This window comes from Gracilinanus agilis, chromosome 4 (genome assembly GCF_016433145.1).
Source record: "Gracilinanus agilis isolate LMUSP501 chromosome 4, AgileGrace, whole genome shotgun sequence".
NCBI lineage: Eukaryota > Metazoa > Chordata > Mammalia > Didelphimorphia > Didelphidae > Gracilinanus > Gracilinanus agilis.
Window position 1 is genome coordinate 394,978,633 of NC_058133.1, and position 23,784 is coordinate 395,002,416.

Sequence of the window (23,784 nt, forward strand, 5' to 3'; positions counted from 1 at the left end):
TCTGTCTGTCTGTCTGTCTCTTTCTCTCTGTCTCTGTCTCTGTCTCTGTCTCTGTCTCTGTCTCTCTCTCTCTCTCTCTCCCTCCCTCCTTCCTTCCTCTTACTTTCTGCTTTGGAATTGATACTAAGTTTTGGTTCCAAGGCAGAAGAGCAGTAAGGGCTAGGCAATGGGGTTTAAGTGACTTGCTCAGAGTCATACAGCTAGGACAATGAATGTAATTCTAAAAGAGATGATATACCTTCTAGGCCTTCTCCAAAAGAACCTGTTAAACAAAATGTAACCTTAAAGATTCCAATTCACAATTAGAAAGAATGAATTACTACACTATGGAGTAGTGATACACAGTGAGGTGTTCAAGCCATTGAAGTGATAATATGTTCTTTGAGTTCTTGCCTCGTTTTTGTCTTACATTTCTTTGACCAATATTCATTAATTAAGATCACTGGAATTAAGAGTTGGAAGTGACTTTAGAGATTCTAACCCCTTAATTTTATAGTTGAAGAATCTGAATCCCAGACAGATAAAGTTACTTGCCAAAGGTCATTTGGAAAGCAATTGGCAGGCCAGAAAACCAAAGTCTAAGTTCCCTTCTGCTATCACTGGAAGGTGGTAACAACACTAAAAATGGTTATATGTTAGGCATAACAAGCATGTCAAAAATACTTTATTTGATCCTCATCAAAATCCTTTGAGGTAGAAAGAGCAGGCATGTTGAACCTAATTTTAACTTTGGTGCAGAGAAATTCTATGGCTTGGTCAAGGGTACATGACTATTTGGTGGTAGAACCAGCAGAGGATAGAGAGCCAGGCTTAGAGTCATAAAGACTTGAATTCAAATCTGGCCTCAGTCACGTAATAGTTGTATGACCTACAGTCACACAACAAAAAGTTATTTGACTTTTGTCTGCTTCCCTTTCTTAACCCGTAAAAATGAAGACAATAGCACTTTCCTCCCGGAGTAATTGCAAGGATAAAATGAGATATTGTTTATAAAGCATTTTGTATATTTTAAAGCACTAGATAAATGCTGGCTATTATTAGTATCCCAGAGTCCTTTACATAACAGCACACTTATAATCAATAACAGTTCTAGTATAGTAAATCTTGTTAGAATTGTACCTAAGTAAGCAGATTTTGACCAAAGGTCTTTTGTGAATAAAGCACAGATTATTTAGCATATGATCTTTGTGATATCTTTTTTGGTCACTGAAAGGCAATTTTCATTTACTTTCTGGTTTTTAGTTGTGTTATGGATCACTGAGGTTATTAAATAAGTGATCTACATATAAATGAAGTTATTGTACATATATCTTCACATAGCCTTATGTCATGGTGATGTAGTCTAATTAGATAAGAACTTGAGAGGAAGAAAGGGAAGAAATGGTGAGGGGGAGAAAGGGGAGACATTTGAGCAGAATGCTAATTCACTAGAATGAATAATAAATATGTAAGTGCAGCTTTTGATGGAAAAGAAATTTTAACAAATCTTTTCTTATCATTATTTAGATTATTCAAAAGTAATTAGAATTAGAATAATTACCTGTATTAGTGCACCTTTAAGAGGCTTGAGCTCCCTTGGCCTGTTGAGTAAAAAATCCTACTACTATTCCTACAAACTCTAGGCTTCTCAGCTCTAGGCTACTCGTTCAGAAAGGGACAGCTGCCTGGATTATCAGGTATATACCATCCTCTCTGGAAATCAGATCAAACATTGACCCAAGGGTGACATTTAGGCAGTTCAAGCCATAAACCCTTAAAACCTTTTATATATAAATATACAAAACAATTTATACATTATCACTAAACCCTATAGTCATGGAGTGTGAGCTCTGCCTCTGCGCCTTAAAATTTTGGACAACACTGACTGTTGGATATATTGTTATAAATTTTACCTTGAACTAGCTTGTGCCACTTTCAAAAGTTGAATAAAACGATCCACTAAAGGTAAGCAGATAGGTCCAAGAAGTAGCTCAAAATTAGGCTGCATGAGCTCTGTCAATCCCTTCATAAAGCTGCTATCACAGCAGTAGACTTTGTTATGGGGGGTTATCATGTATGGAACAAATGTGTAGTTTCCAGTGCACATCTGTGGAGATATAAAGCATCAACATGGAGTTAACAGATACACAGCCTCAAAAATTGTCTTATTTTGGCTTTTAAAACTTTCTATTTGCTAAGAGTTTGCTCAGTTTCCTCGTGCAAAATGAGCTAGAGATGGAAATGGCAAACCACTCTAGTATCTTTGCCAAGAAAACCCCAAATGGAGTTATACCGAGCTGGACATGACCAGAAAACAACTGAGCAACAACAACAAATTTGGTAAGAGTTAAAAAGAAATTCTTGAAATCTCTTTCATCTTCAGATCCTTCTGATTAACATTGCCATCCATGTCTTTATCAATCAAAACAGTTCTTTTCAGAGATAGAAATTGCAGTCAAGCAACTCCTAAGACCTTTGTCACAACAAAACCCTCCAGGCTGCCATTACCAATAAACTTCCTCCCCCCTATTCCTCTCAACTGAGGGTAATCCATATAAACAAGGAAACTGTTAAGACCTCCTTCTGCTAAAGATCTTTTTGGTCATCAGACCTTATCTTTTCATCTCCTATGAACTTTGGCAGTGATGGCAAACCTTTTAGAGATAGAGTGCCAGGCCTTGCCCCACCCTCTCAGATCAAGTGTGGTGCCAGATCCCCCCATTTCCCCCAGACAGGGTAGGGAGGAAGTGCTCCCATTGGGCTGCTAGACAGAGAGGCGGGTAAAGTGAGGATTGCCCTCAGGTGCATGGAGGGGGAAAGGAAAACAGCTCCACCTCAGAGTCCCTCTGGCTTTCTAGTAATGAACTCTGATAGGCAACTGCAGGTGTGCCCATGGAGAGGGCTGTGCATGCCTTTTTGGCATGTGTGCCTTAGGTTCGCCAGCATGGAACTATAACCTAAAGAGTTTCTATCTAGAGATTAAAACTGCTGGGGCCCCTTTTATTTGATCATGCCATCCCATAAGTTATCATCCTAAAATCTCTTCTTCCTTCATAATCTATTTTCACTCTTTGTACTGCCTTATCTCTTTGCAATCCAAGTTTCAAACTTAACTAAACCTAGTAAGAGGCTAGAATGTTGGAGCTGGAGTAAAAAAGACCTAAAATCAAATCTGGCCTCAGATACTTAATAACTGTGTGGCTCTAAAAAAGTCATTTAATCTCTCTCAATTTCCTCATCTGTAAAATGGGGATAATAATAGTGCCTATCTCTCAGGATTGTTGTGAGGATCAAGTGAGATGATTCTGTAAAACACTTAGCATAGTACTTGGGCACATAGGAGACACATAGGAGTCTAATTCCTTCTTTACTTCCTCAAAACAAACTTTTCCAAATTTTTTCCATTTTATAAATGCCAACATTATCTATATGTTCATTTTATGTTTGAAATCTTGGAATCATTCTTGACTCTTCCATCTCCTTCCATATCCACTGAAAATCCAAGCCCTGTTAATTAGATCTTTACAATATTTTTCACAAATATTCCTTTATCTTTACCCATACAATTATACCCCTGTTCAGGCTTTCATCAAATCCATCTTGTACTATTGCAGTAACCTCCAAAATGTTCTACTTGTTCCCAAACTCCTCCCTCTCTAGTCCATCTTCTACCCATACACCTTCCCCCCAAAAGTCTTTCTAAGGCATAGGTTTGACCTATGATGTTATGTTCCTGCTCAAAACTTTTGGTGACTCCCTATTGCCTCTATGACAAAATACAAAATCCTTAGCCTGCAAGTAAAGTCCTCTACAATATGGCCGTGACCTAGTTTTGACACATGATTCTTCTTCAGGCACTTTATGTTCTAGTAAAACTAGAATATCTTAAAAATTTTGATATACCATCCCCTATTTCAGTATGTTTGTTTAATTCCCTTCTAAGGAACACATTTTCTTTTCATTTCTGCATTTTAGAATCCTTCTTTTCTTTCAAAGCTGAAGCTCAAGTGCTACATCTCCAACATGTAGCTTTCCCTCATCCTCCTGGCTGAAAAGGAGCTCCCCTTTCTCAAATTTTCCTATAGCACTTAATCTAGATATTTCCTTTGCCCCATTACTCACTATCTAATATTTTATCTAGAATATAAGAACATTTCTTTGTATTGTCCATCACCTTGCATACATACATGGCAGACACTTAGTAAATGTCAATAAGTCAATGAAAACTTTCTATTGGTTTCTCTTCAAAATAAAATTCTATTGAACTTTAATTGTTTTATTTAAAGAATTATGAATCATCACAGTTTATATGAGTATAGAGAAAATCTCAGCAACTAGAAAATTACTGAGTACTTACTATGTGCAAATCATTGTCCTATACATGACAGAGACTAAAAAGAAATATAAGATGTGGTACTTGCCTTTAAAGGGCTTACAATCTAGTTGGAGAGAAAGAATTAAATATGTGAATAGTTAAATAGTAATATAGGAGTTAAATAAAAATAAGACTACCTAGCATAATAGCGGCTAAAAGGCAATACTGGACCAACAAATAATTGGGATTAACAGTAAATGTTTTTAATTCAGAAGAGTAAGTTCATTGTGGGATGAAATCTTATGTGAAACCTTCAGAGAAGGAGCAATAACATCAACTTTATTCTATAGGCCATGGGGAGCTAGTAAAGGTTTCTGAGTAGTGAGAAGACATTTTCACAACGTTACTTTCAAAAAATCAGTGCTGGCAATGATGTGCAAGATGGATTATAATGGGGAGAGACTGGAAGCTACTTGATCAGTTGGTGGGCAGATATAATGAGTGCAATGCAAGATATGTTGAGTCTGAGATGAGGATGGGACAAAAATTCCTCCAATAGTTCTTAACGCTGATAGAGTCAAGGTCAAACTTCTACCAGAGCAGAAATATCCAGGAAACTCTTGAAGATAGGGAATGAGAATGCAAGAAGGAAGCCTGGTTTGAAGATCTGGATTTAGTAGAATAAGAGCATTGAGGGGGTTAGGACAGCAACTGGTTAATTGTGGGAATTGAGTGAACCACATTGAATTCATCTTGTGACTCAAATCAAGAACCAGCTTTGTTTCCTTTCTCTTCAATTATGGGTTTAGTCCAAATTCTGTCTCATGAGAAAAGTTTATTCAATTGTGGAAACTGGGAGAAAATCATAATGTGTTGTTTAAACCCTAGCCCTGAATTGCTGGGAAACTGGACCACCTGTACCTGCTATTTAGAGACACTTAACCAAAGACCTAAATTATGTTGACCAGAAATGCAGCAGATCCTAAAAGGAATTTTTCTCATAATTATATATTTCAACAACCTATATGCTTTATCTGAAAGAATGGCTCTATACACATCAACTTCTTTCATGTTATTTGGTTGTTTCGAGATACTTGAGGAAGAGTGTACCATCTCTTTTCCTGAATTCAGGGAATTGTATCTGTTCACTCTCCCTCTTAACTTGGAAAGTCTCTAAATCAAATGACTAAATGTTATACTGTTTCGTTTAAATTAGAGGTCTTATTTATTGTTTCTAATGCATAAAACTCCATCTCTTCTAGTATTTGGGGATCTAGCTGTAAGCTGAGGAAGGGACCTGGTTCCAATTTGTTAGGCCATTGGTATGCAATGCTTATTAGATATGCTCAGAAGATCAAAACTTTGTTTCTTTGGTTATTTCTTTTTTTTTATTCTTACAGGAAACAGCTTCCTAAACAAGTTTCAACTATGGCAATAAGTGAGATAAAAGTATACAACAGAGTCCCATTAAAATATTACATAGTAGATGCAAAAATAATACTGTTAGTATTGCTATTTGGGGTTTAGCTTCCTAAAAAACACAATATCTTTTGTGTTCATATCACATTCTTTTCTAAATATATGTCTTCCCTGTCTCCCATCCAGTAACAAAGATTTGAAATGCATATTACATTGATGATTTCAAAAGAATCAGTGAAAAAGAAATTATAACATTTATAGATTTTTAGAAGAGAAAAAAATTAAAGCAAAAAATTACACAAAGTTACACAACACCCAGCAACATTTTTTTCTCCAATGGAGGGAAGAAGATTCATTTTCTTAACTTGTGATCATTATAAATTCACAATCACACAGCATTTGGTTCTGTTCTTCTCAGTTACATTCTGAAGTTGCAGCCTATATTGCTTTGCTGATTCTGCTTATTTTTCTCCATATTAACTCAAGTAGATCTTTCCATATTTCTCTAAACTCTTCATTCATTATTTCTTCTTTAAAATGTTTAAAAATATTTTCCATGTTTACATGAAACGTTTTCTTTCTTTTCCCTCTTTTCTCCCCCCACCCAGAGCTGACAAGCAATTCCACTGGGTTGCACAGATATTATCACTTGGTACCTATTTCCATATTATTCATTTTTGCAATAGAGCAATCTTTTGAAACCAAAATCCCAAATATAAACAATTGATCAATCATATGTTTTCCTTCTATGTTTCTACTCCCACAGTTGTTTTTCTCAATGTGGATAACATTCTTGCTCATAAGTCCCTCAGTATTGTCTTGGATCATTTCAGTGCTACTAGTAGCAAAGTCCATTACACAGATTGTTCCATAAAGTTTCACTTTCTCTATACAACGTTCTCTTGGTTCTGCTCATTTCACTCTGCATTAGTTCATGGAAGTTCTTCCCGTCCATATAGAAATCCCCCCATTCATGATTCCTTACACCACAATATTATTCCATCACCATCATATACCACAATTTGTTTAGCCATTTCCCAATCGAGGTATACCTCCTCATTGTCCATTTTTTTTTTTGCCACCACAAAGAGTGTGGCTACATTCATTATTTCTTAATGTGAAATAATATTCTGTCTCATTCAACAATGTAGCACTGAATTTAAATGTTTTAGCAGGAGAGAATAACTATATCTTACAGGAGACACAGAGGGAACAGGAATCCAAATTTGGTCTGAAATATAGCTGAAACTAGATTAAGTTGTTGAACTGTTAGATTTTATTTTTCCCCCTCTTCAAACTCTCAAATTCCCCATTCTATGAAGTCTCTTTGGTAAATTATGTCTTCAAAAGTCTAACAGAACCCTAGGGACACCAGAGTTCATACATGTCTAAAAAGATATGCAAATTTTAATTTTTTTTCCCAAGGGAGCATCTGTAGTGTTGGTTTATTTTAAATGTACTATTACTCACAAACTGGAATGTGTGTGTATATATATATAAATTTGATAGGACTTAGGACTGGAAGTGACTTTTTAGTGATAATTTAGTCCAATTCCTCCATTTTACAGATGAGGAAACTGAGGAAAACAGGTTTATATGATTTGCCCAGGGTTACACAGCTAATAAATGTCTGAGGCTGGATCTGAACTTGGGTCTTTCTGGCTCCAGGCTTTATCCACCGCACCACCTAGCTGATCAGATGCAGAGTAGACCCTTTCATATATCCAACAAAGATAAGTGCATGTGTTTATATGTTGGTCCTGATGTGTTAAGTAGATTCCTGGTATTCCATTACTAGGCTCTCCGCAATAGCTCTGCTTAGACTGTAGTCCATGACAAATCACTGGTGCAAATCAGTTTCCTAAATCACTGCTCCAGCAACAATTCTCAGAGAAATGTATTAACTCTAAAAGAGAACAACGACCCAGACTTTCCCTTTCCCTTCTCACATTAGCACACTTATCCTGTAAACCAGCCCTTCCATACGAGGTCACCACAACAGCCACACTTCATGTAGGAAATTATCTTCTTTGAGGCTCTGCCAGAAAATGACAGTAGAATGATATAATCCGTATGCAAGCCAGATATATTCTCCTGCCAAGCAAAGGAGAAGTATCAGGCTGCCTTGGTTAGACAGACAGGTTTAAATGACTTTGATCTTGGATCCTTTGTGGCATGTTTCAAAGTAAGGACAAGAAGCACACAGACTGAATTCCAATTCAAAGTGTTACAAGTCCCTCAAGACAGCGAGATTCACTTTGCAAATTGCTTCAATAAAACTGTTCTTTTCTATGATTTATTTCTCCTTCCTAGAACAAGGATCAGAACACTAACCTGCAAGAGGGAAAATAAACAGGTTCTGATTTAACCAGACTTTTCAAATCTTTCTCCATATGACTCCCTCTTATTCTTGATCTCTAAAACATTGATTAGAATGGAGGGCAAGGCAAAAACATCAAACAAATGCTTTACTAAAACACTTGTTTTCTATATTTAAAAGTTATAGCTGATCTCTGAAAGGAAAAGAGCATTCTAATACTTTTGGGTTCGATGCACAGTGTTACTCAGGCATAAGATAAGATGAATGTTATTCTCATAAATCAGACAAGGACATATGAATGTGAATCATATTTACACGGGATGATAATAATAGTTTTAGAATATTATTTTTCTATGGGCAGCTAGGCACCACAGTGGATAGAGTGCCTGGAGTAGGGAGGATCTGGGTTCAAATCTGACCTGAGGCACTTCCTAATTGTGTGACTCTGGACAAGTCATTTAACCCCAGTGGCCTACTGCTTACCACTTTTCTGCCTTAGAATGGAGGAGATAAGGGGTTTTTAAAAATGAATGCTCCATTCTAAGGCAGAAGATTAGGTTTTTTAAAAAAAAATTATTATTTCTCCACTGGACGCATATAGAGATACATACATATGTATATACATAGATACATATATGTACACATAGATATGTATTTACCTACATAACACATATATAATCTGATATATATGTATGTATATTGAACATAATATACTATATCAAAATTAGAAGCTACCAAGAGCATGTATTGAAACTCTATGAATCCATGAAAAAGAACTAATCACTAATTATTTGGACTAATAGGAAAACATTCATTTTGTATTTAACTGGTTCAGATCCAAAAAGTAAATAGAAAAAGTTAACTGAAAATAATGTGTACCCACTACATGTGAAGCACTGAGTGAGATAAAAAGAAATAAAGATATAAAAGATAAATAAGACAAATGGTCCTGTCCTTAATGAATTTATAAACTCTGTTTGGACTCATGGAGGATAGAAGTAGGGGAAATGATTAGAAGTTACAAAGAGTTAGATTTGGGCTCCATATATAGGAAGACTTCCTTGGTCTTAGAGCTGACCAAAAATGAAAGGGGAACATTGTCATAAAAGAGTAAGTTTCTCATTAATGAAGGTCTTCAAGGAGTAGCTTGATAACCACTTGGTGATCTAGATAAGAGGATTCATGATTCAGGAAGGAGCTGGGTTAGATTATTTCAGAGGTATTTTTCAGGTATAGGATTCCAATATTTCTATTTAGTATGTGTGTACATGTTTGCATGCAGATGTTTCAGCAGGGGTAGAGTGGGAAGGAAACATTAGGGCCCCCCAAAATGCACATTTTGCTGACAATAATGCAAAAATATATTTAGAAGGCACAAATAAAATACCACAAGAATTCAAACAAAAATAAAACCAAGTTAATCTAAAAACCATTGGTCCACTCAAACTTTCATTCTCATACCCCCCAAAAACTACATTAAATAGAGGGAGTAGGACAGAAGGTAGTGAGGTCCTTGTCCATAAAGAGACACAGATAATACGAAAGATTTATTAAGTTCATTTGCATTTTCCCTTTTCTCTACCTTTTTTGGTTAGGATTTATGATTTTATCAGGGTAGTTAGGGTCTCATAAGGAAACATCTTTTCACAATGCAAATCAGTAACTACTCCACCACTCCACCACTTACGGTCTTAGAGAGTTGCTAGAGTCAAAAAGAGCAAAGTTAGAAAATTATTCTACTTATATACACCTCCTATCTCATTCTCCAAAGCTCCTCTTCCAAAGTTTTCCTTCTCTTTCATCTACCCTCACACTAGCAGGTGATTTAGCCTCCTCCTTTCACTAAGAAAACAGTTCATCTGATAGGAGTTCCTTTTACTGCCTTCCTTCATCTCTCATATTATTACTTATTCTCTTTGACTTCTTTCTTTTTCATAGGAAGAGCTATCTTTGTCAAAGTTAATCCTTTGCTACCCATGTCCTGGATTATACCTCCTACTTCTCCTTCAGGATTTCCTCCCTTAATCATACCATCTCTCTGATTCATCTTCTATCTCTCCCTCTATAAAAAATCCTTCCCATTTGCCTATAAACATGCTGAGGCCTTCCTGATTCTTCTTCTCTGAAAGCTCCTAATTATCTTGTTAGCATTCCCTTCCTTTCATGGCCTAAATTCTTTTTTTTTTTTTTAATTTTTAAGAATAATTTTCTATGGTTACATGATTCATGTTCTTACTTTTCCCTTCACCCCAACTTTGCCCCCCCCCCCCCACAGCCGACATGCATTTCCACTGGTTTTAATGTGTCATCTATCAAGACCCATTTCCATATTATGGATAGTTGCAGTGGTGTGGTCATTTCGGGTCTACATCCCCAATCATGTCCACATTAACCCATGTGTTCAAGCAGTTGTTTTTCTTCTGTGTTTCCACTCTTGTAGTTTTTCCTTTGAATGTGGGTAGCATTATTTTCCATAAATCCCTCAGAATTGTCCTGGGTCATTGCATTGCTGCCAGTATAGAAGTCCATTGCATTCGCTTTTACCACAGTGAATCCATCTCTGTGTACAATGTTCTTTTGGCTCTGCTCCTTTCACTCTGCATTAATTTAGGCCATTGGCCTAAATCTTGAAAAAGTAGGACATACCTGATGTTTCTGCCTCTTTATCATGTACTCTATGTAACATGTATCCTATGGAATTAATATTCTATCATTATTGCTCTACAAAAACTGTTCTAAAATATCAAAAAATACCTCTTATTGGCAAAATCCAGTTGCCTTCTTTCAAACCTCAATGTCCTAAAACTACCAAGAATTCAACATTATTTACTATCTCATCCTGCTAGCAACTCTCATCTCTCTTCATTTTAAAATACTATTTGTTTAAAAAAATTTCCCACAATTATTTGCAAAAATATTTCCCCAAGTTTTTTGAAAAATACTGAGCCTTGAATTCTCTCTCTCCCTTCACCCTACCACCCCAGCCCCTTGAGATGGTAAGGAATCTCATATATATTTTACAGTGCAATCATATAAAACATTTCCTCATATTAATCCTTTTGTGGAAGGACATTAATATATTAAAAAAATTAAGAACATGAAAAAAGTTTGCTTTGGTCTAGATTCAGAAACAGTTCTTTTTCCCTTTAAGTAAATGGCATTTTTTATCATGAGTCCTTTGTGATAGTTTTGGGTCATTGTATTGCTGTGATAGCAACTGTTACTCATAGTCGTTTGTTGTATAATATTACTGTCACTGTACAATGTTCTCCTGCTTCTGCTTATTTTACTCTGCTTCAGTATATATAATTCTTTCCAGGTTTTTCTGAGCTCCTCCTGCTTGTCATTTCTTAGAGTACAATTTTCCATTACAATCATATACTATAACTTACTTAGCCATTCCCCAATTGATGTATATCCCTTTACTTTCCAAATCTTTATCCCTCTAAATGAACCGTTCTAAATATTTTTGCATAGATGGGTCCTCCTCTAGCCCCCTTTTGACCTCTCTGGGATACAAACCTAATAATGGTATTGCTGGTATGTGCTATTTCATAGCCTTTTGGGCATAGGTTCAAATTGTTCTCCTCAATGAATCAATTCACAACTCCTCCAGCAATGTATTTGTGTCCCAAATTTCCTACATTCTCTCTAAGTTTTGTCATTTTTCTTTTCTGTCATAATAGTCAGTCTGATAGGCATGGGGTGGTACCTCAGAGTTGTTTTAATTTGAGTCTACTGTATAAGCATCAGCCTAGATCAGTATGGAGAGCCTCAGCACCAGATGAGTTATCTTTGGTCAAGACAATCCATAGGAAGAATTTAAAATGCAAAATAGCTTTCTGTCTCATTCAGCCTCTCTCCACTTTTTGTAGTGGAATGGTGGAAGAAAATGAGGCAAATAGTCCTAAAAATCTCACAGTTCTCTGCCCATCTACAAACTTTAATTTTACTTCTGGTAATCTTCAAGTAGGAGTCTTAAATAAATAGCCAAGTCCAATGAGTTAATTAACATACTACAAAACAATTTCCATATTAACATTCTCCCAAAGTCACACATTTCTGTTACCACTTCTACATGTCTTCTCAGTATCCTTGTCCAAATGGTGAGCTCCTCCCAGAATCTTCATTTAAGGAAGTTTCCATTCATCCATGCTCATTTCCTACTAGGCTGAGTCCCAAAATAACTCCTTCCAGTATCTCTTTATGAGTTGTATTGCTCCATTAGAGTGTGAATTCCTTAAGGGCAGGAACAGTCTTTCTTTTTATTTGGATTTGTTCTAAGTCAACACTGACCACAGCACCTGGCATATAGTAATTGCTTAATAAAAGCAATAGCTGATCTTTATCTAGTCTGAAAGCACAGATTTATAGGCAAAGAGCCAAGTAAAGAACTTACTAATTCACTTTATACGCAATGGCTACAGGAAGCATCATGTCATTCACAGGAACCATTTTGCTCAACTTTATTCACAGCACTCTTTTTTTAATTAAAAAAAAGTTTTTATTATATACTTAATAACCACACCACTAAAAAAATTTAACTAAACAAATGCATTAAAATTATTTGCAAAGCCACAAATTCCACATTGTTTACAATTTGTTTAAAAATAAATAAATTATATATGTGCACCAATATAAACATTCTCTGCTTTTGAGTTCCCTTTGGATTTGTTTTACTTGGAAACTTTATTCTCTTGATTTTGCGGCTGGTTTTTAAAAATGTATTAATAGTATATTCTTTTTTCTTTTCATTTCTTCATATATTTACTTTATTGTCTTTATGTTTTTAATATTTGTCATTTCTAATAACATAACACAATCCATTATGTTCAAATATCATAATCTATTCAGCCAGTTCCCCCATTCATTGCATTTGTGTTATTTTCAGTCATTACAAAGAAAATTTCCATGATTACTTTCATAGACACATAACTTTTAATCCTCTCAACAATGCCTTTAGAGGTAGTAGTGAGATACCTGGATCAATGAGCATGAAAAGCTTTATAGCTCTTAATATATATTTCCATCTTGTTTTCTAAAAACAACAACAACAAATTCCCATCTATTCTAGCAATGTAATATTAGGTCTGTTTCTTCATGTTCCTATCAACATTTAATATGATCAACTTAACCCATCTGGCTCTCAGTTAAATACATTACCAGGACCATATTTAGCTAAATCAGTCCTTAAGCAGCTGATACAATCTGTTGACAGGATCATACTCTTTCCAAAACCAAGTCTTTTCAATTTGGTTATACCCAGTAGAACTTTTGTTCCAATGCCACAACTCTTTAGGAATGCAGGATTGCCTCCGTAGTATGATGAGAATTAAAGTATGACTTTCGAAGAATATATATGCTTTCTAAACTGTTGTTGTCCCACTATAAACTATGTTTGGATTATATGCATGCTCAGGCTTAGATATGCTACTGACCTCATACAAGTACAATACTCTTGATAAGAAGGAAACATCATCCTGAATTTGTTAAAGCATCCACAAGAAGATAATGAAGAAAGAAAGACATTCCATAAAGAAGGTATCAAGACCTTACATATTAAGTCAGATTGTAACTTAATATTTATTGTCTTTAATGTGAACATGGGCAGATAGGTTGAAAAATATAACTTAGTAAAAATGACAAAAATATTTTTAAAATTAAACAGAAGAAAATATTGTTTGGGATCTAGAGATGATATCAATCAAAGAAAGGCCTTGGGTAAGTCACTTAACATCACTGAGCTTTAGTTTCTTCAATATGTAACATGATAGGTTTGGACTAGATAAAGTCCCTTCGAGTTCCAAATCTATGATCCTATGATACCATAAGAGTTTTATTCCTATATATCATTAATATATTCCTAAAGGGAAAAAGATTTGAACATTGAATATACTCAATATGGCAGAATTAATTTCATTTTTAAAAAGTTAAACAGAAAAAGGTTGGCCACTATTGTGGGAGTCACTTCAGAAACAGCTGTCTGTTTACAGTCAAATCATTAGCTAGTGAGAAAAAGGTAAAAATAAATACCAAAGAAAGGGTAAAACTGAGATTACAGCAGCTTCTACCTATCTACTTGTTTTCAAGTTGACAACACTGAAAAAATGAGAAATAAACAAATTTAAAGGTATATTTTGAAATTTAGTTTTATTTTATTTTTAATTCTAAGTTCTCTCTCCTGCCTCTTCCTCCCCCACACTTTGAAAAGATGAGAAAAACAAACCCATTACAAATTTGTAAAGTAAATAAAAATTCCTGCATTAGCTATGTCAAGAGGAAGGAAGGAAGGGAAGAAGGAAGGAAAGAAGAGGAAGGAAGGAAGTAAAGAAAAGGAAGGAAGGAAGGAAGGAAAAAAAGAGTAACGATGTCTCCATCTACACTTTTGAATTCATGACAACTCTATTTGATGCAGATAGTATGTTTCATCATAAGTCCTTTGGAACTATGACTGGTCATTGGTTTGATCAGAGTTCTTGAGTTTTTCAAAGCTGTTACCTTTATAATATTGTTGTTACTGATAAATTGTTCTCCTGGTTCTGTTCACTTCATTTTACATCAGTTTATGTAAGTTTTCCCATGTTTCTCTGAAATCATTCCTTTTATCATTTCTTGCAAAGCAATAGTATTCTATCACATTCAAATGCCATAATTTGTTTATCCATCCCCAAATGATGGGTACCCACTCAGTTTCTAATTCTTGCTAACACAAAAAGAGATGCTACCCATATTTTTGTACATATAGGTTATTTCCCTTTTTCTTTTCTGGGTACAGACCAGTGATGGCATACCTCAGAATATGCACTGTTTAATAACTTTTTTGGACACAATTCCAAATTGCTAGTAAAGGCATTTCTTAAATAACTGCCTAAGGATAGTGAAAACTTGCCAACAGAAAGACAAAGCAATAGGGATAACATCAGTTTAGAGTAAAAACTCATTGGCAAAACTTTGGAGGAGGATGGATAAAGATCATGCTTAGTGTTGCTTCATAATACAGGGAAAAAGAGTTAAGAAGGAAATGAGTCAGGAAAGATTTTGGTTTCAGATCAAGTTTAATCAAACCACGATTAAAGGGATGACAAATAGATGTGAAAAGAAGCAGATTTGCTAGCATTTTCACAATGATCTATTCTCAGCATTGATGTCATTTGGCATTATCACACTTAATTCAATGTACCATATTAGAAGCTGGCAGAGATGCTGATGAAAATGCTTAAGTTGAATTCAGATGAAAATGTTCAAGTATCACTTTTATCCCTCAACTCTTTTATCTTTATTTGTATAATTTGTGTGTGTGCATTCCAAATATCTGAGATAATTTCTCTCACTCTTCCCTACCCTTTCCTCCTAGTGTATTTCTCTTCTCCTTTTCAAATCATCAAAATGTAACAAAACTACTCTCAAGTCCTCCATCTAATTTAATGCCCTCTATAAGTCCTTTTGACCTATAGAATTCTAAGGGGATATATGTATGCTTTTGCACATTAGAATATAAATGCTTTTGTCCCAAAAGCATGAATTCAGGAAGAACGCTTGGACATGATAAAAAATCTACAGAAGAAATATATATGATGGCACATGTAAATATATATCAGGTTTCTTGCTGTCTCAGGGAGGAGGGAGGTATGGGAGAGAAAAGGAAGGAAGGTAAGGAGGGAGAGAATTTGGAACTCAAAAATTCAAAAAGAAATTAATGTTAAAATTGTTTTTATATGTAACTAGGGAAAATAAGCTCTTATTAAAAAAGAAGAAATGTACAGGAGAATTGCATGCTGGTACATAACTTTTCTCACAGAGTGTGGACATGCCCACTAACATCTTAAGAGGACAAATTCCAGATTGGATTGGATTCTGATTAGTTTCCAATGGCTGGGATTATCCCTAAATTAGTTGATGCCTAGAAGTCTGGGAACTGAGAATCTCATTGGATGAGCCAGCACTATAAAGAAGTACAACAAACTGCTCCTGTTCTCCTCCCCTCTGTCCCCCCAGACCACCAATATTTTGCCCTTTCCTGGATAAATTTCTGTTTTCTTTCTCCTCTTTCCTTTCACTACCTCCTCCCCACCCGTCCCATCCCATACTTCTCCTCCTACTCCAGGAGCAGTTATTGCTCCTTTAGGGCAGAGGCACATGGAATAAACAGACATGTACTTGTCTCTTCTGTGATGTTGTTAGTCCTCTTCAAAAATGAAGGACAAGCAGCCACAGCAATATATTTGTATACTGACATTGAGAGAATTAATTTTGCTTGGTTATCCATATTTCTTGAAGGTAATTAGATTTTTAAAATACTTTTTATTTTTCAGTCAGGTGGGGATGGGAGAGAAAGAGAACAGATTTTTATTAAATACAGAAAAAGAAAGGTGGGAAAGTGGCAACATATGTAGAATGTTTCATGTACTCTCAGACAAGGTCATTGTGTTTTTAGTTTTGCTTAATATTCTACTCTGTTATTAGAAATCTCTTATGAAGTGGAAGTAATATAAATTTATAATAGCAAAACAAAACATACTAATAAACCTTTATTTTTAAAGTGAATGGAAATAAATGAACCAAGAAATTCAATGGACACTTAGAGGCAGTAAATGACAAGTTGATATGACATTTCAGACACTACATTTGTTCATACAACTGTAAATTATTGCCAAGCAAGGCTAACTGTTTGTATTGATTCAAATATTTATTTCTAAAATATTTCTATAACACACCAAAAGGGCATTTGCATTAGTAAAAATAATGTTTGCTTTAATTCCAAGTTCTCTTTGTGATCTTTTATCCTTTTCAATAAAAACAATCTATGAAGCTAAATGCATGTTGATATATACTATTATATGGGCATTTGGCAAGGATGCTCTTAGTTAAAGACTTTTAAATCAGGGGTTCTTAAGTATTTTGGGTAATAAGTCACTTTGGCAGTCTAGTAAAGTTTGTGGACCCTGTATCAAGATAGGATTTCTAAATGCATAAAACAAAATCCATAAAATTACCAAGGAAACCAGTTGTAATATAGCAGTCATAAAAAAGTAATGGATCCTAGGTTAAGAACTATAGCTTTAAATCTTTAACATTTCCCCAAATATTTCTGGTCTCTAGCATAAAGGTTAAAATTCTAAGTATGTTGGGTTTTGAAAAGTAACTTCTACCTTTTTTGAATTATGGTCTTATTAACAGTATGATTGCCTTTCCATGTAGCCCACTGATATTCCTATTAGGAGTTAAGTCTCAGCAAGCACTAACTTGGTTTCCCAAACTCCAAGTGTTACTCTCCAATTATTTTTTCAAACTTGATGTATGCTTTAAGATTTTTGATATTTCAATAATCACTGCCTTCCTCATCATTTCCCCATTTTTCTTATTTTGGTCGCTGTTCCTCTGTGGACTTCCAAATCTTTTCACCTTTCTTCAGGATTTACATCTAATTTCATTTTTAAAAAATTTTTTATTTATTTTGTCAAATACTTCCCAATTACACGTAAAAATTTTAAAACAATTTATTTAAAAATGTTTAAGTTCCAAATGCTATCCTTCCTTCCTATTCCCTCTTGAGAAGGCAAAAAATTTAATTTTTATTATACATGTGAGGCCATGCAAAATGCATTTCCATACTAATCATGTTGCAAGAGAAAATAAACAAAATAAAAAATAAACAAGTACTATGCATCTATAGTCAGAGTTCATTAGTTCTTCTTCTGAAAATGTATAGCATTTTTCATGATGAGTCCTTAAAAATTATCTTTGGATAATTATCTTGATCAAAGTAGCTGAATCTTTCACAGTTGATCATTCTCACATTACTACTGTTACTATATACAGTGTTCTCCTGGTTCTATTCATTTCACTTTGCATCAGGTCATATACATTTTCCCAGGTTTTTCTAAAACCATCCTGCTTGTCATTTCTTTTAGCACAATAGTATTCTACTACATTGAGGGTGTATGAAGGGTTCAGGGAGGACTAGCAATGCTGGTACCAAACTCTTGTAAGGGCTGCTCATCCATTTTTGGTGCCCACCTATCACTGACTTTTATCTGTGGCTCCAAGAAGATGTAACAGGCATAGCAATCATATCCTAGTAAAACCATCTCTGCAGATAGCTAAACCAGGTTGAGAGTAAACAAGAGACCTCTAACCCATCAGCGAATTAGGCAAATGTCTTCCTCAAGCATATGAAGACTCCTCCCCTCTCAATAAGAATGGGCAGATGAGAGCAATTTGTTCCAATGGCCATGAAGGCAGCCAAAGCATATACTGTGTGATACACTTAGGGCTTGCTCAGATATCAAAGACACCAAGTTCATTCACTGAATTCCAAGCTATTGCCAGTCATCCTGATTTTTGTCTTACCACTGAACTTCAATGACTCTGGAAAAGAGTGTAAACTGACAACTCTGTGCAACTCTGCCTCACTTAAATCCAATTCACATGCATTTCAAGACATCATCCTGTGATGACACTGGTCCTCTACAAAATGAAGAATAAGCAACATTCCATCACAGATATATTCCACAACTTGTTCAGTCATTTCCCAATTGATGGACATTCCCTTGATTCCCACTTCTTTGCCACCACAAAAAGAGCTGCTACAAATCTTTGTACAAATAGGTCATTTTCCTATCTCTTTGTTTACTTTGGGATACAAACCTAATAGTGGTACTGCTGGGCCAAAGATAATGAACAGGAAGACTAAAACAAAGGATACTCAATGGACAATAAACCAATCAGTCTGAATGGGGAAGCATATAGTTAATGTTAGTGAGGCAGGTTAGAATCAGTCAGGTTGTTCTGTTGCTTTCTTAGTAAAGATACTGGAATGGTTTAGCATTGGTTTCTTGAGCTCAGTTTACAGAGAGGGAAACTCAGGCAAACAAGGTAAAGTGATTTGTCCAGAGTTGCCCACCTAGTAGGAGTCTGAGGCCATATTTGAACTCAGGAAGATGAGTTTTCTTGACTCCATACTTAGCACTGTGCCAGCTAGCTGCTGGAGTTGATCGTGTTGTTATTGCTGTTCAATCATTCAGTATGATTCTTTGTGATCCAAACAGATTATAGCACACTAGAGTCTTCTATCCTTCCCTATCTCCAAAAATCTGTCCAAGCTCATGTCTATGACTTCCATAACACTATCTATCCATCTTATGCTTTGCTCTCTCCTTCTCCTTTTGTCTTAGATTTTCCCAACATCAAGGTTTTTTACCACGAAAGAGACTTGTCTTCTCTTTCAAAGTATTTAAGTTGATCATTGAGGGAATTAATTGCTAGGCTGAGTTTCTATGTGATATGATAGAAAAAATAATGGTTGGAATCAGAGAAACTGGATCACGGCAATATTTTACGAGATGATTGGCCTTGGGCAAATTACTCCATCTGTACCTCTCTTTCCATAATTGTAATATGGCTATAATAATAATTACATTTCTTACCTCACTGAGATGTAAGGAATGCTAGTTTACAATCTAGTTAAGAAGATAAAATTGGTTTATAGTTAGGTTCTAAACTATTTGTCACAGACTGAGGTCAGATTGGAAAGGGTCACCATATGCTAAAAGAGTCAAAAAGACTTCATAAAGGTGGTGAGTCTGGACCAAAGGCATAGGAAAATGTAATGAACACATAGGACTGGCTGGGAACAACAAGACCAGGTTCATGGGTGTAAAGGCTAAAAGTTGAGATACTCTCAAAAAAAGCATGTTGTATTTAGAGTCAAGATTTTGGTTCAAATCCCACCACTACTTATGTGACTCCTCTCTCACTTCAATTTTCTCACGTGTGAAATGAGGAAGTTGAAGTAGCTAAGGTCCTTTCCAGATCTAAATCTAGCCTTTTACAAATAAGTAATTGGATGTTGGAAAGGATGTGGCAAAATTGAGCCACTAATGCACTGCTGGTCGAGTTGTGAATTGATCCAGTCATTCTGGAAGGCAATTTGGAACTATGCTCAAAAGGCTTTATATTTTTTTTAACATTTATTAATATTTATTTTTTAGAAAAGTTAACATGGTTACATGATTTATGCTCTTACTTTCCCCTTCACCCCCCTCCCACGGCCAATATGCATTTCCACTGGTTTTAACATATGTCATTGATCAAGACCTATTTCCAAATTGTTGATAGTTGCATTGGAAGTGGTAGTTTCGAGTCTTCATCCCCAATCATGTCCACATCAACCCATGTATTCAAGCAGTTGCTTTTCTTCTGCGTTTCCTCTCCTGCAGTTCTTCCTCTGAATGTGGGTAGCGTTCTTTACCATATGTCCCTCAGAATTGTCCTGGGTCATTGCATTACTGCTAGTACAGAAGTCCATTACATTCTATTTTACCACAGTTTATTGGTCTCTGTGTACAATGTTCTTCTGGCTCTCCTCCTTTTGCTCTGAATCAATTCCTGGAGGTCTTTCCAGTTCACATGGAATTCCTCCAGTTTATTATTCTTTTGAGCACAATAGTATTCCATCACCAGCATATACCACAATTTGTTCAGCCATTCCCCAATTGAAGGGCATACCCTCCTTTTCCAGTTTTTTGCCACCACAAAAAGCGCAGCTATAAATATTTTCATGCAAGTCTGTTTATCTGTGATCTCTTTGGGGTACAAACCCAACAATGGTATGGCTGGATCAAAGGGCAGGCATTCTTTTACAGCCCTTTGAGCATAGTTCCAAATTGCCATCCAGAATGGTTGGATCAGTTCACAACTCCACCAGCAATGCATTAATGTCCCAGTTTTGCCACATCCCCTCCAACATTCATTACTCTCCCCTTCTTTCATTTTAGCCAATCTGCCAGATGTGAGGTGATACCTCAGTTGTTTTGATTTGCATTTCTCTAATTATTAGAGATTTAGAACACTTTCTCATGTGCTTATTGATAGTTTTGATTTCTTTATCTGAAAATTGCCTATTCATGTCTCTTAGGGCTTTATATTTTTAAAAATTTTTTAAATTTTGAATATTTTCCCAGAGTTAGATGTTTCATGTTCTTTCCCTCTCCCACAAACCCCCCAAAACCCATAGCCAAAGCACATTTAACATGTATCATTAATTAAGACCTAATTCCATGTTATTGATAGTTGGACTAGAGTTATCGTTTAGTGTCTACATCCCCAATAATATCCCCATCAGCCCATGTGTTCAAGCAGTTGTTTTTCTTCTGTGTTTCTCTTCCCACAGTTCTTCCTCTGAATGTGGCTAGTTTTCTTTCTCATAAGTCCCTCAGCCTTGCTCTGGATCCTTGCATTGCTACTATTAGAGAAGTCTGTTATGTTCGATTGTACCACAGTGTATCAGTCTCTGTGTATAAGGTTCTCCTGAATCTGCTCCTTTCACTCTGCATCAATTTCTGGAGGTCATTCCAGTTTACATGGAATTCCTCCAGTTCATTATTCCCTCAAAGGGCTTTAAATGACTGCCTGTCCTTTGACCCAGCCATACCACTGCTGGGTCTGTATCCCAAAGAGATAATAAGGAAAAATACTTGTACAAAAATATTTATAGCCATGCTTTTTGTGGTGGCAAAAAATTGGAAAATGAGGGGATGTCCTTCAATTGGAGAATGGCTGAAAAAATTGTAATATCTGTTTATGATGGAATACTATTGTGCCAAAAGGAATAATGAATTGGAACAACCTCCAGGAACTGATGCTGAGTGAAAGGAGCAGAACCAGGAGAACATTGTACACAGAGACTGACACAGAAGAAAAAACATTTCCTTGATCACATGGTTCGATGGGGATATGATTGGGGATGTAGAATCTAAACAATCACTCTATTACAAATATTAATGATATGGAAACAGGTCTTGATCAATGATACTTGTACCCAGTTGAATTGCTCATTGGCTACAGGAGGAGGGAGGGAGGAGGGGAGGGAAAAAATACAAATCATGTAACCATGGAAAACTATTCTAAATTAAATAAACAAATCAATCAATAAATAAAACAAATAAGTAAGTAGGGAAAAGGTCATATAGGAAGGATAGGGCCAGACTCTATAGGTCCTTGTTGGTGAAGGCATGGCATGCACATCCTAGCATGCCAGAGGGAGCTGCTCCGTTCCTCCTCTCTACCACACTGGGGGACAATTTGCACATGTGTCACCCCTCTGTCCAGTAGCTACACTGAAAAAAAAAATCTGTAAATTTGAAATGGAATGTAAATCTTTTTTTCTTTACATCAGATGTGTTAAAGAACAAATGTAGCTTGTACCAATCCTGGAAATATTTGACTCATCTTCATGTACTAAAGAGAGGGGGAAAAAACTACACACAGAAAAAAGGTGGTCTGTAAAATCACCTCTTAGTCTCTAATCAAAGAAATTATAGCTGGTTTTATAATGTGAAACTGCCATGTTAATCACAGTAGTATAAAATAGATACAAAAATCTCTCTACAGGGGATGGTGACTTACACTCCTGAATAAGAAGTGGCTTCTGCCTCACACATGGATAAAGAGGCTACAGATACCCGCAGGGCAGGGATTATTCTTAACCTTTTCACAGCATGGAGATTTCTGGCAGTCTAGTGAATCCTACTGGACTCAAAAGAATAGTGTTTTTAAATGAGATAAAAAAAGAAACAACTTGTATTGAAATAAATTATCAGAAACATTTTAAAATATGATCATAGACCTTTACTTAAGAACCCCTGGGAATTCTGGGCAAGAAAACTAAAAGTTAAGGGGCACAAATAATAATTTCCTCATTGCTACAAATAAAAAAAGTAAGAATTTTAACAAGGAATGATAGGATATAAGAAGAGAAGAGCTAGAGAAGAAAATGATGTCAGGAAATGGATTTGGTTTGGGGAACTATGTGAAAAGATTTTTGTTGTTCAATGGAAACAACCCTTATCAAAATCACACCAATAACTGTAGTATACTTTGGATAAGGAAAGAGAAAATTCTCGAGCATTATTTGAGTTAAATTTTTTTCAATACCTTCTCAATACTAAAATGGTCCAATGGTTGACAATAGGAAAAAATAAATGAAGGAAAGAGCTTAAATAATTAGTGTTTCTACATAAATATCTGTACATTTTCTCAATTCAAATACATGTGTTTTCCTAAAAATAATTCAAAGAAATATAAAAATTGATCTGGAAAAACTTTGATCTGGAAAAAATTGATCTGGAAAAACTTACATTAGAAGCACAATCATCCAAAGCAATGAGTGAAAATGCACTTTAATAAGTAAGTGTTTTGCATCAACTATACTAATATATATAGAACGAATATAGTTCACTTTACTTTGACCCCATAACAGATTCAGGACCAGGAGAAAAATCACATTCCTTCCCTGCTTCCCTCTTAACTCCTGTGACCCTATTGCATTACAATATTTTTATGCTAATTACCCTAACTTGTATTTTATTTTTCTGCTAGAAATGTTTTCCTTCCAAATATCCTTTTTATATTCACATGTCAACTCCTTGCCCTCACAGACTGCTGTGATTTACAAACAGAAGGAGATGTTAACACACCACCAGCTGCCTTTTAAACAGACAAAACGAACCACACATACACACACATACACAAATCTTTGGACTGTTCTATGAGGTACTGCTTTTGTTTTGTTAACATAATGTACCACTTATATTATGCATTTGTATCTTGCTATTAAACTCATTACACTTCATTACACTTTATAGACAGTCTTTTATAAATGTTTAAATAGTTTTTCAACTGTCCTTTCTGTAATACTTATGGTGCCTCTTTCTTTCTTTCTTTCTTTCTTTCTTTCTTTCTTTCTTTCTTT

General features: G+C 35.5%; 1 protein-coding gene across 1 annotated transcript in view; it reads right to left on the reverse strand.

The window, feature by feature from the left end:
* Positions 1-23,784, reverse strand: part of MAP3K5 (mitogen-activated protein kinase kinase kinase 5) — a 301,627-nt gene that overhangs the window by 157,576 nt on the left and 120,267 nt on the right. Inside the window, exon 4 of the mRNA XM_044677087.1 lies at positions 1,893-2,086. Coding sequence (XP_044533022.1) covers positions 1,893-2,086 — 194 coding nt within the window. The remainder of the gene's footprint in view (positions 1-1,892; positions 2,087-23,784) is intronic.